This window comes from Mustela erminea, chromosome 5 (assembly GCF_009829155.1).
Source record: "Mustela erminea isolate mMusErm1 chromosome 5, mMusErm1.Pri, whole genome shotgun sequence".
Classification (NCBI taxonomy): Eukaryota; Metazoa; Chordata; class Mammalia; order Carnivora; family Mustelidae; genus Mustela; species Mustela erminea.
The window spans coordinates 19,652,284-19,669,056 of NC_045618.1; the positions used below are offsets into that span (position 1 = coordinate 19,652,284).

Here is a 16,773-nt window from a genome sequence, read left to right on the forward strand (position 1 = left end):
TCACATTCACATATATTTCTTGAGAAGGTTGCCTCCATGGCCATATTCTTTTGCTTTATAGGTGACTTCCAGGAGTTCTCAGATTTTCGAACTTCTCCTGGAGGGGAAATAGACTTTTTTCCAATCTCCTCACCTCTGGACTTCTTCTGTGATTTTTAATAGACACCTTTAGCACTGGATTGTGTATTTCCTTTTTCAGTTCTATAGTCTTTAAAAAAAAATTTATTCACATGTGGATAGCTAAATTGTTAAGTGCAAACTCGCAAAACACCATGATAAAATTTATTACTTGTCTGGTGCCTTGGACTGTTATAATGGATATTTGGTAATAAGTCATTGCCCTTCATAACTTAAGGGATGAAGCTGACAGGAATTATGTGTGCATGGTATGTGTGTCTGTTTTTTTCCAGGAAAGACTGATGCATGTGAAGTGTGCTTTTTCGGTTTAAACTTACAGTTATTATTTATAGCACTTAGCATTGTCAGAAAAGAGAAAAGTGATCTTAACATTTCTGGGTATATTTGATTTATGTTAAGGATGCAAAAATTTTTTTTTTTTTAAGATTTTATTTATTTGAGAGCAAGAGCTAAAGAGAGAGCATAAACGGGAAGAGGGGCAGAGGGAGAGGGCGATGCAGCCTCCCCAGTGAGCAGGGAGCCTGTCGTGGGGCTCGATCCCAGGACCCCGGGATCATGACCTGAGCTGAAGCCAGACGCTTAACTGAGCCACCCAGGTGCCCCGATAACTTTCTGTTAAAGTTCTACCAAGAGGTAACACCGGTGGCCAAGGCCCAACAGTGTGCCAAACTCAGGCTCTCAGTGAACTTTCACCTGTCTGACTAAAGGAGCCCGTACAGCATTATCACAAGTTACTGTGGTATGTGCACCTTTCTTGTTGAGAGAAGTAGTCACTTCATCTTCTAGCACAGCCTTTTCTTGATATTATTAATAAATTAATACCATTTCATATTCTCTCCACCGCTATCTTGCATCTCCTCCTCCACACATACTCCCCTGCCTTCATGGAAGTGGCCATGGGTAGATGGGAGACCGTAAGAGCAAGGATTCTTAAAGGCTGGAAACCATGGAGAGCCATCTCCACTTCTCTTGGGAGGCAGGGGATACCAAGAACACCCTTGGAAATAAGGCATCCAGTGGTGTTGATTTTTGAAATGCAGATATAGCTCATGTAGAAAATAATCCCCTGTTCATTTGTAGAAAATGCTGGAAGTTCGTCATTGGAGACCCTCAGTTTGCACATCTTAAACAGATGTTTTATTTTAGCATAGTTTTGCACATCTAGAGAAACGTGCACAGATAAAACAGAATTCCCATAAACTCCTCCACACCCTGTTTCCACTAACATCTTTTTATTTTATCTTATTTTATTTATTTGACAGAGAGAGACACAGTGAGAGAACACGAGCAGGGGAAGTGGGAGAGGGAGAAGCAGGCTTCCCGCCAAGCAGGGAACCCAATGCAGGGCTCCATCCCAGGATTCTGGGATCACGACCTGAGCCAAAGGCAGACGCTTAACGACTGAGCTACCCAGGCGCCCCTTCCGCTAACATTTTATATTAATAGGTGCATTTGTTACAGTTAAGGAACCAACAGTGAGCAGTATTTTTAATTAAAATCCATAGCATATTCACATTTCCTTAGCTTTTACCTAATACCTTTTTTCTATTCCAGGATCTCATCCAGGACATCACATTACATTTAGGCATCTTGTTTCCTTAAGCTCTTTCTGGCCATGACAAGTTTCTCAGACTTCTTGCTTTTGAGGGCCTTGACATTTTGAGGAGTACTGGTCATGTATTTTGTAGAATGTCCTTCCATTGGAATTTGTCTGGTGGTTTTCTCACAATTAGTCTGAGATTATGGGCTTTGGAGAGAAAGACCACCAAGGTAAATGGTCATTCTCATCATATCATACTAATAACATGACTTGGCACTGCTGCTGTTAACCTCGATCACTGCGCTGAAGCAGTGTTTTTCAGGTTTCTCACCATCAGATTGCTTTTTGCCTCCCTCTCTGTGCTATCCTTATTGGAAGGAAGTCGCTCTACATGGCCCACGCTAAAGGGGAGGGGAGTGATGCACTACCTCCTTGAGCAGGGAGAATCTACATAGGTCTTTGGAATTAGGCACAGATTTTGTTTCTCCTCCCCTCCTTTATTTATTCAACCAGTGATAGCAATATGGGCATAATGATATTCTGCACTTTGGGTTAGAATCCAGTAGTATTTGAATTATCTCGTTCAAATTGTTCATCTTGGCTATCGAGAGCTCTATTTGTTGGTTCCTGTGTTCCTGTGACACACCCCCATTACTGCCGTTTTTCTTTGATCGATTTCTTTTTGGCACAGTGAGATGCTCCAGGCCCGTCTTGTGTATTTCTTTTCTTGTGCCGCTCCCCCTACCCCCCAGGAATTGGGCATTTCTGCAAGGGTAGTTCTGCATTTTTTTGCAGCTTGCCTTGTAGGGGTTGTCCCGATCATGTCTCATTCATTTTTTTTTTTTTTTTTTAGAAATGATACGCAGTTTTAAGTCAGGTATTATTTCCAAGTGCATCTTGGCCAACTCTTTGGCCTTTCTTGAAGAAGTTTGACAAGGGAAAAAAGGGTGGGGAGAAAGGAAAGGGTCCAAGTAGAGTATCCTGATTTGGATGGGTTGAAATTTCTGGTGTGCACCCAGCAGCACTGTGATTGCCAGTCTTCCCAAAAGCATGTCAGGTTGCCAGGTGGCCCGACCTTTCCTGCTGACGTGACACAGGGTTTAGCACACCCACCCGATGGGAAAGGGGTGGCCGTTTTTCCAGTGAGTAATTTCTAGGGTGATTCTAGTGTAGTATGTGAAGTCACTTAGCATGTGCTCTTAACCTTAGTGGTATTCACAGACCTAGGATTTAATTTACGTGGAGAAGGAGCCTTTTTCTTACAGGTTAAGAGAGAATTTTCTCAAAATTCATGTGGGGAAGCTGACAAGAAATGCTGTTGATCTTTTACCTGGTTTGATGTATGCATAAAGGAATAACAGTTTCAAAATGGTTAACATAATGCTTTTTGGGTGTATGAAGTACTAGCATTGAAAGACATAATCTCCTTTTAGTTGTCATAGATTCCATTTTGGGCCTGACCACCTACTGTATTGAATGAACACAGGCTTTCATTTCTGTCCTGTTTAGAAAGAGCAAGCGCCTACAGTGTCCGTTAAAAAGTAATTGAGATGAAGCAAGTCTGAAAATATATTGTGAATAGAGCAAACAACAAAAAGAACCTGCGTTTGTATCCAAATTCCAAATGTGGGATTTTTTTTTTTTTATCTTTATTCTTTTTCAAAAACTGTCCTTTTAGGGGGAAAAAAAATTCCTGAACATAAACCATATTCTCCATCAATTTGGAGATTAACATAGATACCATGGTATTTTTCTCTAAGAACTTATCTGAGTTCTTTCTCTGCTCTGAAAGTTTGTTATAAAATGCTAACATTCAAGCTTGTCCAAAGGTAGATTGTGCAGCAGCTCTGATTCTTATTATTTTTAGGAATCTTCCATAATTGGTATTTGTCTTTAGGTTAAGAAAGCTCATTCACGCCGCAAGCTGGACACACTCTGAGCCTCCTCCCCACGATGCTGTATGTGCACAATGGTTATTAGGCAATCCACGTATCCGGAGAAGGGACATTCTTCCATAAGGTAAGTGACTGAGGGTCATTGGTCATCTGTGCAGTCCTTGCTTTTCCTTCAAATCAGCTAACATATAAACACAACACTTGCTAAAAGAAAACCCAGGTTTGCTTTGATACTGATTGGATCTTGCATAATAGACCTCATTTAAGTGCCAAGATAATTGTCTCATTAAAAAAATAATAATCTGAAGCTGCTTGTTTTGAGCACATAGTAGTAGTAGTTTTTAAAAAATTTTTTTTATAGAGTTTTATTTATTTATTTGACAGACAGAGATCACAAGTAGGCAGAGAAAGGAGGAAGCAGGCTCCCTGCTGAGCAGAGAGCCCGATGCGGGGCTTGATCCCAGTATGCTGGGATCATGACCTGAGCCGAAGGCAGAGGCTTTAACCCACTGAGCCACCCAGGCACCCCAGTAGTAGTAATTTTAATTAATTTCTCCCAATGGTCTTTGACATCTCTTATAACTCTAAAAATAAGCAGAAACCTATTTCAAAAGGATTCTCAGTTTTAAAATTTCTAAGAGACTTAATTTTATAGTGCTGATTGAAAAAGTAGTCAAGAGATAAGGGGGAAATCATGTTTATTAAGAAAACAAATTATCAGGAAATTTCTCCCTTTATGTTACTTAATAGTAATATGTAAGAGTTTAAAATAACCATTTTCAATGAATAAAACAACATAGGGTATTTGATTTAACTCTTAAGCTATGATGATTTGACCTAGGTCAGGCTTAAGTTTACCTTGGTACAATCTATAACAAGGAATTTTACAAGATAAATTATTATTGGTAACAAGATTATCCCAAGATGTCTAACCTACATAGGAGACCAAAATGTCTTTAAAGGACTTTATCACATAACTTTTTATTTTTAGAAATGAAAGCCTACTAATTAGGAGATGAGTCTAATCTATTCCTTAAAATTAGCCTAGATGGAATGGCTTCTTAGCAGCAAGTTAGTTAAAGCTTCCATAAGCTTCTGTAAAGCTTAAAAGTGTACTGCAAATGTTTTTGCACACACATGTGTAAGATGCCACTTTTCACCAGTTCAATTTGGACTTTCCTTCTTCACAGGAAGGAGATCTCATTTTATATTGAGTCTGAGTGCATACCTCCTTTGTGACCTATTAGGGAGTGCAGAAATTCAGTACACTCCTTTTTCTTTAAAATGATTTTTTTTTCACATGGTGAATCAACAGCTTGTTTCAGTTCTTACACTGTTTAAGTATTTTGTGTAATCTTGGTACCCTGCACTCTTACAGAGGCAAACTTCTGGAAACCTGAAATTAGAAAAGTGGAAAAGACACCTGGCAGAAAAAGAGGGATGGTTAATCGTGCATCAAATAACGGAGTAGGGAGGACAGAAAGAGAAAAAGAAGTAAAAGGAAAAAATACATGTTGATTCTGCATTTTACTTTAATTTGCCCCATCCACTGCCTTTTCCCCTTCCTCCCCAAACCTTTCACCCTTTGGGGCTAAAAATAAAATATTGTTGAAATACTTTAGGGGACCCACCTAGAGTTTTTTACTTTTTTTTTTTTTTTTTTTTTTTTTTAACTGCTTCTCATAGTTGAAGGTCTGTAGTCGTCCTAGTCTATGAATTGTCCCCTTGACACCCCATATTCACTCACGGATCTGTGATAGAATCCTTGAGTGGTTTATAACTCTGTGCCTTAGGGAAATCAAACAAATCCAGTTCCTCCGTTGTCTCCCATTTTATGGCTGACCAACATCATCTTCCATTCTACCTGAAATAATGCTGCTGTGCTCATGGGATCTTTGCTTTGAGTTTTCAAAAGACTAGAGAAGACCTGTCCTGTTTCAGCAATCCAGACCTTTATGCCTGGCTTTTTGTTTGAAATATTTTATATTCTTACAGAAATTTGGTCATAATAGGTGCATGTTAATTAGTTGTAGTAGGGTAGACTGACATTACTAGGATTTAGGTAATTTAGCAATGGAAAATCCTGTGATGTTTAACAGACACAGCACGAGGAGCACGTATTCTAACGTTCATGAATTCTGCTTCCCCTCAAAGGCTGTTCCCTGTGACCTAATGAATCCTTTGTAAAAAGCGGACTCAGCTAGGATGTTACACCACCACTGTCGAAGGAACCCTGAGCTCCAGGAAGAATTGCAGATTCAGGCTGCAGTGGCCGCTGGGGATGTTCACACAGTCCGGAAGATGCTAGAACAAGGCTATTCTCCCAATGGCCGGGATGCTAATGGCTGGACCCTGCTTCATTTCTCTGCAGCGCGAGGGAAGGAAAGATGTGTTCGAGTCTTTCTAGAACATGGAGGTGAGTTTACCGGAAGCAAGCCTTTTTTGCCAAGGAGAAACCTAAATTCTATTTAGTTTAAAATATACGTGCCTGTGTATATAATAACATTTACTGCTTCTCTTTCATTAGCACCCAACTTCTTATCCTCTTCTTCGTGAAGATTTGTTGCAATTATGCGGAGTCTTTTCAAAATCAGATTGTTTGAGAGAGCAGCCTGGTCATTGTGCTTTTTCCCCCCATCCCTGTAGTTTAAATGCAGTCAGGTTTTCCCAGCAACCCTTCGTGTTATCTGGTTACGCTGTTTCAGAAGCAGAAGTGGCTGTGGGACCCACGATTGGAGAGGTACACAAGTTTCCCGTTTGGTAATTGCTTGTGCAGAGACCTACCACAGGTCCCTTTAAATTAAATATCATGGCCTTAGTAGTATCCTGTCTTCTGAATTTACTTCCTTTAAAAAAACCTTTGGATGCTTTCTTTTATTGCTGTTTTAGAGCTCTTATCTTTTCCAGAATTGTACATAGTCTAGGTTAGAAGACAGGTTAGCTGAGGTCTCATTTTGTTTAAATACACAGAGTTGGAAACCACCTCTGGCATTTTGTGCTTTTGCTTCAAAAAACTGTCCATTCCCATAGTTAACAATTTCCATAATTAATAGTAACTGTAGTAACTGCCCTAAACTAGTTGACCTTTTTTCCCAGTGGAATTTCTGCTTATTTTCTTTTCCAGAGATGGACTTCTATGTCTTTTATCATTTGTACCCATTTGATCTTTGTAATGATAGCATGAGCAGTGTTATTGGGACTCACGTTCCACACGTGTCCTTCTGGGGCCTGAATTGCTCCCTGACACAATCAGTTAGTTTCATTTTTAAGGTGTACTGTGTTATAAGACTAGGCAAACTTGGAAACTCCTTGAAGTACAGAAATCTCTAGAAGCCCCAGGGCTCTGGTGAGGGCCTTGTGAATCATGTCAAGCTGGGAATATGAGGGCTGTGAGCGGGAGCCCTAACAGGGCACTGCTAGGCCCGAGACTGAGTCTTCACACATCCCAGGGGCCCCTGCTAGGGACTAGATCCCTAGAACAGTGGACTGTGGGCAAGGCCCAGCCATTCACAGTCTACCTCCTTTGTACTGCCCTCTCGCCCTCCTGTTCCTCTTGCCCTTACCTCGTTTCACCATGAGCCTTGGAAAGCTCACTTCCAAAGGGAAGGGAACAGGAGAAAGGTTGGAAAAAAACTGAAAGGTAGGTGTAGGATCAGAACACTTAAAATTCTGGCAGTGCTTACCAAGATCAGAGTTCGCTGTCTTAATCCAACCTAGTCCTGTTACTTTCTGCTGCTACCAGCCTTGCTTTTAAAAAATTAACTTAAAAAAAAAAAAAGTTACTCAGGTGATATTGTCTCCTTAAATAAAACAATTTTCAGATAAATTACAAATAAAGCCAAAGACCCCTTCCCCCAACTCCCAATTCTTTTTGCCTGTCCCCTTTCAGAAGTAACCATAGGTATGAGTTGGGGATCGTTTCCTGACACTATTACATGTACTCATTGAAAATATGTCATGTTATGTTGCGTGTGATTTTAGAACATAAAGGATATCATACTGACCCTGTTTTCCTACAGTTGTTTTTCACTCAGCTATGTAACTTAGGTTTTTTTGTTTTGTTTTGTTTTGTTTTGGTCTTTGTTTTTAATATCAGGTGTTGGCAAACATTTTCTGTAAAAGGCCAGATAGTAAATATTTTAGGCTTTGCAAACCCAGCTGTTTCTGTCATAATGACTCAACTCTGCCCTTATAACATGAAAGCAGCCATAGACAGTTTGGAAATGAAGGAGTGTAGCTGTGTCTCCATAAAACTTTATAAAACCCAATGGTGGGTCAAATTTGGCCTGGGGGCCTTAGTTTACTGAACCGAGTTTCCTCACCCACCCTCCCCTCTGTGTGGCTGGGGGTGGGGTGTGCACACGTGTGTGTGTATATATTTTTTAGTAGCTTTTATTGAGGTAGAATTCCTATGCCTTACAATTCACCCATTTAAAATGTGCATACAGTTCAGTGGCTTTTAGTATATTTATAGAGTTGGCCCTCCATCATCATAAGTTATTTTATAACATTTTCATTACCCCCGAAAAACCCTGTGCCTGTTTTGTAATACATGTAGATTTACCCTGTGGGGTTTTTTTGTTGTTGTTGTTGTTGTTTTGTTCATTTGTTTTTTAGCTGCTAAATACAATATTTTATTAGTATTATTAGTATGGGCATATTATCATTTATTTAAACCATTCTCTTTTTTTTGAGAGTGGCAGGAAATTTCATTTGTTGAGAACATGGTATGTCCATATATGTAGTTAAAAACCGAATGAAAGGTATTTTGGACTGTTTGGTGAGGGAAAAATGCCTTTAGAGCCCGTCCCTTAGTCTCCTTCCCAGGGGCAGTCCGTCTTCCTGGTTTCTGCGGCGTCCCTGCAGAGATCACAGGTGTACGTAATTATCCATCCTCCACCTTCTAGCCTGTTCCTTTTTTGTTAATAGTCTGTGCTGCATCTTGATTTTTTTCACAGAGCAATTTAGCTAAGTGATAGCTCCTTGTCCTGTATTAACATGTTCAGATTCCGTTGCATGGATGTAATTTTCTTTAAACTTATCCTCTATTGTTGGACATTCTGATTTTTTATTTTTCTGCTACTAGAATCTATTACAGAGAATGTCTTTGACTCATTTTTTCTTTTTTTAACATATGTGAAAGAGTTTATCTCTTGGATAATTCCAGAACTGCAATGGCCAAATCAAAGGGATGTGAAGTATATTTTTTTCATTCATTTTTGACGAATTGTTCTCCGAAGAAGGTTAGAATGGCTCCGTCCTTACTGACCAGGTGGGATAGTGCCTGTTCCTGGCCTTTGTCAGGAATGTGTCACCAGATGGTTTGCCCTTTCTCTGTGTCATTTGCTGGCCTCTCTTTCTTTTTCGCCCCCAGGAATGACATTTGAGGAACAAAACGTTGCAAGACTGGGCTCCTTTTCTGGTACTTTTCTTACTGATTTGTAGAAATTGCTCACATACTCTTTGTTAGATCTACATTGCACCAATTTTCTCTCAGTCTTTAGCTTTTTCACATTTCTGAGGTCATGTTTGTATGTTGTTGGGCAGAAGTCTTCATTTTAATGTAGGTGAATTTTATTTTTCTTTCCCCTTACAGTTGGTGCTTTTTTTTTTTTTAAAGAGTTTATTTACGAGAAAGAGCATGAGGTGGGGGGAGGGTCAGAAGGAGAAGCAGACTCGCTGCTGAGCAGGGAACCCGATGTAGGACTCGATCCCTGGACTCCAGGATTGTGACCTGAGCCGAAGGCATTTGCTTAACCAACTGAGCCACCCAGGTGCCCTGGTTTGTGCTTTTTATATCTTGTCATACCCAAAGATCGTTATTTGCCTATGTTTTCTTCTCAAAAGTTGTATGGCGTTTAGGTCCTTAATTTGTCCAGAATTAGGTAGACGTATTGGACAGATGAATTGGATGGATGTATAGAATTGGTTTTGGTGTATGGTATGAGATGGTCAGGTACAATTTCATATTTTTTCCCTGTAAAGGTAGCCTAAATCATCCCTTCTGTCCCCATTGCTATGTCATTCCAGCTCAGATATAAAGTTTTCGTGTGCGTGTGGTTCCACTGAGTCTAGTGTCTGTTGGTGGAACCCTGAGTCCCTATGATAGCTATTGTAATTAATATCACTCAGTGATAAGATTTGATTTCTGGAGGACAGAGGTGGGGGGAGGGCGTCAGGTCTCCTCTCCTTGTTCTTTAAGGATGTCTTGGCCAGTTTTAGCTCTTTATGTTTTCACATAACATTTTAAAACAACAGAACTAAATATTTTGGAGAAGCTTCTCTTTAGTTCTCGAAGAATACCGTCTTTTTACTCACTCCTGTTACCGTGGCAGAATTAGGAGGTTTGGGGTGTACTTTTTTCCTAGCACGTTATGTATCAGCTTGGAAACATTAACAGAAGAAGGAACGTCCTCCTCCCTTGTCCCCTTGGCCACGTGTAATGCTTCAGGGTGCTCTCTGTTTGGCCTAGGCCTGCCTTCTGACCTCGCAACCCGTGTGTCCAGCTGCCAGGTAAGCCTCTTGTACGTTCATGGCTCACACCACAGCCTGTGAGGCCAGCAATTTAGAAATCACCCTTGACTTTCTTCCTCCTAAACAGTTGCCAGATCTTCTCTCTTGCCGTCGGGGGCACTGCTCCACCTCGGGGGAAGGGAACCAGGACCGCGATGCTCTTCCCCATCTCTGCTTCCAGTCTTGGCCCCCTCCCAGCCCGTCTCTGAACAGAGTGATCCGTGATAAAAAATGAAAATGCACATATTTCCTTTTTCAAATCTATCCCTGAAAGTTTCCCACTTCTCTTAGAGTACTAGTCAAAGCCCTTCCTGTGATCTACATGGCGCTGCAAGGTCTCAGCTTCATCTCCGAGCCGCAGCCCCTCTGTGTTCATTCACGTTCACTGAGCTCAGAGGCCTTTGCACAGGACCTGCTGAGTCCCCCAGCTCACCCCACTGCTGCCACACTCCCCTCGTTCACTCCATCTTCTCTGTCACACCCCTTCCTCGGGAATCTCTTGCCATCCAGACTTGTTATGGAATGTTATTCTCTGTACCTTTTTACTGCAGCTCCTGTCACAAGCCCAGTGATTAATTCCTGTGGTATTCAGTGTAACTCCTGTTAGTTTGGAACTTCTGAGGGTAGAGCCCGTATCCAATTCGTTCTCGGTGAGAGAGTGAGGAGACGAGTGTCAGCTATCGAAAAGGATTGCTCCCCAGCCTTATGGAGACCAGACTGATGCTTTCTTGAACATGGGCCAGCCTTGTGGTGGGATCAGAAAAGGGCTTGACTTCATCACACCTGCTCTTTTCCTGAAACCACAGTTTCTTCAAGAGCTTGAACACCTCCAGTCAGATTGGCCCCCTCCTCCTAATAAGCTTCTTTCGTGATGGATAGCAAGGGGAAATGATGTCAGATTCAAAAGGGTAAGTGAGCAGAATAACCCACAGGAAATAGAGGTTCACTTCCTCTCCCCTCCTTACCCCACCCCCCCATGAGAGTGGAGAGAGGATTCATACAGACAGATGAGGTGGCCAGTTGGTAAACTGTAAATCACACGTTCACATATTGATTCAGCAAATATTTCTTGAGCACCTACCATATGCCAGGCTCCGGGCCAGGCACTGAGATACAGAGTGAGCAAACATTGTGCTAGCCGTCTGGCACTTCATAGACTGCTGGGTGGGTAGATTTAGAGCCAGCATTTACTACTTTGCACTTAGCACTAGCCTGCTTCTTCACAACCATTCTATAAGGGTCAGGAGTAGTCTTTCCATTGAGAAAACTGAGCCAAAGGTTGGGAAGTAATTTGCCCCAGGCCATTCACCCCATAAGTACTGGAGCTAGGATTGAGACCCATGGTCTTAGCCATGATTGTGTATGGTCTCCTATAGGGAGACAGTGCAGTTCCAGCAGAGTCACCTGGGTGCCACGTATAAAAGGGGCCCCGCTGTTACAGGAGTGGAGGTGGGGGCAGCCAGGAAGGAGGTTTCCTAGAGAAAGCATGGTTGGACTTGAGGGCTTGAAAGGCGAGGCAAGGATGGGGCACCGGAAGGACAGAGATGTGGGATTATTTGAAACCCACAGGACACTGAGTGTGAAGGGTAGAAGGAGAAGGGGAGCACGTTTGGTTTTAGGAACAGAGAAGAGTTCATTATGATGAAAGCATATCCAAAATTGATTTCCAGGGACCGTGGTGGGCCATTTGACAGGAGTGGTGGAGACAGATATGTGTTGTAGCAAGCTCACTGGTGATGGTATGTGATCTTAGGGAAAGAGCCTGAGATCTCAGGCAAGAGCAGGTGGGTCCCTGCTCCCTGATTGGGACCGTGGTCTCACTTGCCTACACCAACCCTAAATACATATTTATTGAGCACCTGCTGTGTGTCAGACACCGTTCTGAGCGCTGGGGACACGGCGACACCTAAAGACCCTGCTGCCACGGCACATTTCTAAGTGGAGGAAATTGACAGTGACGTGTACAGTGTCAGGTGGCGATGAGCACCGTGATTAAAGAGGAAGCAGAGGGGCGCCTGGGTGGCTCAGTGGGTTAAGCCGCTGCCTTCGGCTCAGGTCATGATCTCAGGGTCCTGGGATCGAGTCCCACATCGGGCTCTCTGCTCAGTGGGGAGCCTGCTTCCTCCTCTCTCTCTCTGCCTGCCTCTCTGCCTACCTGTGATCTCTCTCTGTCAAATAAATAAATAAAATCTTTAAAAAAAAAAAAAAAGAGGAAGCAGAGAAGGGATGGAGAAGCACAGGATTTAGTTTTAAATGAGGTATGTAGGGAAGGCTCCCAATGTGCCCTTGGAGTTGAGCCCTGCAGGAAATGAAGACCCAACCATGAGAATATCTGGGAGAAAAACGTTAAAGGTAAAGGAAACCGGCAAGTACCGCACACACTCAGAGATGGGAACATAACCAGCACTTTGAAGAAAAAGCCAGGAGGACAACAGCCAGAGCAGAGCAATGGGAGAGAGGGCCGACTGGGTCAGAGAGACCGTCTGATCAGCTGATGTGGTCTGCAGGTCCTTGAAGGCTCAAAAGACTTTGGACTTTGTTGCGACTGAGAATGGAAAACCATCGCAGGCTTCTCAACTGACGAATGAGGAGAACTTCCTGAAGGGCTCATCTGGCTTGAGAAAGCTGTCGTGTAGAGGAGCCAAGGATAAACGGGAAGACGCATCAGGAAGCTTTGGAATAATTCAGGCGAGAATTGCCAGCGGCTCAGTGTAGACAGTAGCAGTCCTGTGTTGAGAAGTGGTCAGATTCTGGGTAGGTTTTGAAAGGGGAGGCAACAGTCTTTGCGGATAGATTGATTGGACATGCCGAGGCAGGGAAAAGGAATCAAGATCACAGACTTTTGGGGACTGAGGGGGAAAAAGGTTGCTGTTGGTTGAGGGAGCAGGGGAAAGTTAACCAAATGCAATTAAAAAACCACCACCAACAACAACAACAAAGCAGGACATAGAGGTTTAGGAAGACCACTCACCACTGTTAAATCTGCACAGTAAAACCACCAATGAGTGATCACAGGGTGCTAACAACACTCAGAGATAACAGGCAGTGGGTGACCGAGCCGTGGTGCCCGTGACATGACCACCGGGGAAGCCTGGTCAGGGAGTGGCCATGTGAAGCCACACTGGTGGCCACTGTGGGAGGAACCCAGTTTCAGTGAGAAAAGGAGTGAGTTTGACGTGGTTAGCTGATACTGTCTATATTTCAGAGCGGGTAAAAAATAAAATTGGGGAGGCTTTCTTTCTTGTTGAAACTTGGCCCGTTTACATTTCCATGAACTTTAAAAATTCAGTGCTGCAGTCCGAGTGGCCATGTTTCAAGAGCTCAGTAGCTACATGATAACAGCTACCAGGGTAGACCTCACAGAGGTGAAACACAAGTTTGTGCAGGTAAATTATATTTGGCGGCTTGGCCAGTGTGCCCAGGAGGTGTAGCCGTTCTGTTCTAGACGGCGGCAATGACGTGAATATCACAGTGAAGCAAGTCAGTGAAGTTTTGGTTTCCCATGCGTAGAAGAATTCTGTTTACACTGTACTGGAGACTGTGAAGGGTGCAATAGCGTTGTGTTTAAAAAGTATATACAAACCTTTCTTTTATTTACTTATTTTAGAGAGAGAATGCGTGCCGGCAGGGGAGGGGCAGAGGGAAGAGAGAGAATCTCCAGCAGACTCCCTGCAGAGCACGATCTCAGGACCCTGAGATCATGACCTGAGCCAAAATCAAGAGTCAGACACTTAACTGACTGAGCCACCCAGGCGCCCCTAAAAATATATATGTGTATATTAAAATGTGTGTGTGTGGGTGCGCATGCGCGCCTTAATTAGAAAAGACTTCGTCACTCAATGCTAACCATCACTGGAGCTTTCAGCCAGTCCTAGTCCTTTTGCTGGTGGAGGGTCTTGCCTCTATGTTGATGGCTGCCCACTTATGAGGGTTGTGGTTGTAAAGGCTGGTGTGACTGTGGTGATTTCTGAAAATAAGACAGCTGTGAAGTTCGCCACATCGATTGCCTCTTCCTTACACAAACCATTTCTCTGTTTGTGTCTGATAGCATCTTACCAACAGCTTCTTTCGAAATTAGAGTCAATCCTCTCTCACCCTGCGGCTGCCTTATCAACAAAATTTATGTCACATTCTAAGTCCTTGGTTGTCATCTCAGCAGTGTTCACAGCATCTTCCCCAGGAGTAGATCCTATCTCCAGAAACCACTTTCTTTGCTCATCCCTAAGAAGCAACTCTTCATTCATTCATGTTGGTCATGAGATGGCAGCCGCTCCGTCCCATCTTCAGGCTCCACTTCTAATTCTCGTTCTCTTGCTGTTTCCACCACATCTCTAGTTACTGACTCTGCTGAGGTCTCGAACTCCTGGCAGTCATCCATGAGGGTGGGAATCAACTTGTTCCAAACTCCTGTTCATGTTGATACTTCAACTTTTCCTCTGAATCACAATGCGGAGTGGCAATTAGAAGAGTGAATCGTTTCTAGGTTTCTAGTTTTCTTTGCTTATGTCCATCAGAGGAATCACTGTGTATGGCAGCTGTAGCCTTACAAAGATATTTCTTAAATAATAAGACCTAAAAATCTTAATTACTTCTTGATCCATCGGCTGGAGAATGGATGTTGTGACATTAGCATGAAAACACTATTAACCTCACTGTCCACCTCCATCAGAGCTCTTGGGTGACCAGTTACATTGTCAGCAAGCAGTAACATTTTGAAAGGAATCTCTCTTCCTGAGCAGTCACCGTCAACAGCGGGCTTAAAATACTCTGTAAACCCTGTGGTAAACAGCTCTCCTGTCATCCAGGCTTTGTTCTTCTCTTTATTGAACACAGGCAGAGTGGATTTAGCATGATTCTTAAGGGCCCTACTAGGACTTTTGAAATGGTGAGTATTGGCTTCAACTTTAAGTCACCAGCTGCACTAGCCCCTAGCAAGAGTTGGCCTGTCTTTTTCAAGCTTTGAAGCCAGGCGTTGACTTCTCCTCTCTAGCTATGGTAAGTCCTAGATGGCACCTTCTTTCAATAGAAGGCAGTTTTGTTTACGTTGACAATCTGTCGTTTAGTGTGTTCCCCTTCATGAATTCTCTGAGCTGGGTCTTCCGGATGACTGGCCTTAGCTTCTCCATCAGCACCTGCTACTTCACCTTGTACTTGGATGTTAAGACACGGCCTGTTTCCTTAAACCTCACGAGCCCACGTCTGATAGCTTTGGACTTTCCTTCTGCAGCTTCCCCACGTCCCTCAGCCTTCACAGAACTGAAGAGAGTGAGTTAGGGCCTGGCTCTGGACTGGGCGTTGGCTTAAGGGAATGTTGTGGCTGCTGTGGTCTCTGTCCAGACCTCTGAAACGCTCTCCATATCCGCAGTAAGGCTGTTTTGCCTTTTTACCATTCTTGGGTTCACTGGAGTGGCACTTTCCATTTCCTTCAAGATCGTTTCCTTTGCATTCACAGCTTGGCTAACTGTTTGGCACCGGTGGCCTAGTTTTTAGCCCATCTTGGCTTTTGACTCACCTTTCCTCACTAAGCTTAATCATTTCTAGCTTTTGATTTAAAGTGAGAGACACATGACTCTTGCTTTCACTTAAAGACTTAGAGGCCATTTAGGGTTATTAATTTGCTTACTATCAATATTGTTAGGTTCAAGGAATCGGGAGGCTTGAGAAGATGGAGAGAGATGGGATAATGGCTGATCATTATTGCTTAAGTTTCACTTCTTATGCAGTTACAGTGTATTGAGCTCCCAAACCATTACAATAGTCACATCAAACATCACTGGTAGCAGATCACCAGAACAAATAGAACAATAATGAAAAGGTTTGAAATACCATGAGAGTTACCCACATATGGTACAGAGAGAGGCATGAAGTGAACAAATACTGTTGGTGAAATGGTGCCCGAAGACTTGCTCAAGGATGCAGGTTTCCTTCCTTTTGTAAAAAGTGTGATAAAGCACAATATAGTCAAACAAGGTGTACCTGTGCTTTCAGATATCATGCTTCAAAATGAATACTTAGGGTTTTATGATGCCCAGAAATATCAGAGTTTCTGAACGCATATAATAGTATATCAGTACAAATCCCGATAATCTTTCTGACCAGTTCAGTATGCTGTTATGCTGAGGAGTTTGTATTATAATAGTGGGAATTATAAGAAACCCTCGATTATTACTATTTTCCTCTTCGTTTTCCCATTTAGAATCTTTCTAAAAATTCTAAGATCATGTTGGACATTTTAAGAAAATAACCTTAAGAAACCCTGATCTTAGGTGTGTTTATATATCTTCAGATTCAGTGTTTATGTCACTGACCTGAAGGACAGTCAGTTGAAGCTCTAGAAGTTAAATCTGTAGAGCAGATCCCCATAGGAACCTAAGGAAAGCATTTCAGGGCTCCTCTTGATATCGTAGGCAAAATCCTCATGGTGAAACACATGAAATAAGTTGGGGAGATAAGGGATAAATCAAAGAAATCCGTAGCAGTGTGGTAAGAAATTATTTTTAGCTTTTCAAAGCTTTATTTTCATTTCAAAAATGAAAGATTTTGCAAATGATATCTCAAGTGTGATAAAACAGAAAAGTTAATGGTAGGAATTGATGAAAGTACTTGGAGAAAGCAGTTTAGGAGTATATATTAGATCCTTAGAATTGAGAGATCTTTTTGTCCAGTAAATTTTCTTCTAATTAATTT

At 42.4% G+C, this 16,773-nt stretch overlaps 1 protein-coding gene across 2 annotated transcripts in view; it reads left to right on the top strand.

Annotated features, from left to right (window-relative positions):
- Positions 1-16,773, top strand: part of ASB7 (ankyrin repeat and SOCS box containing 7) — a 54,022-nt gene that overhangs the window by 4,683 nt on the left and 32,566 nt on the right. For both annotated transcript variants that reach the window (XM_032342211.1, XM_032342210.1), the window contains exons 3-4: positions 3,576-3,697; positions 5,728-5,989. In XM_032342211.1, the coding sequence (XP_032198102.1) occupies positions 5,779-5,989 (211 nt within the window). In that variant the 5' untranslated portion in view covers positions 3,576-3,697; positions 5,728-5,778. The remainder of the gene's footprint in view (positions 1-3,575; positions 3,698-5,727; positions 5,990-16,773) is intronic.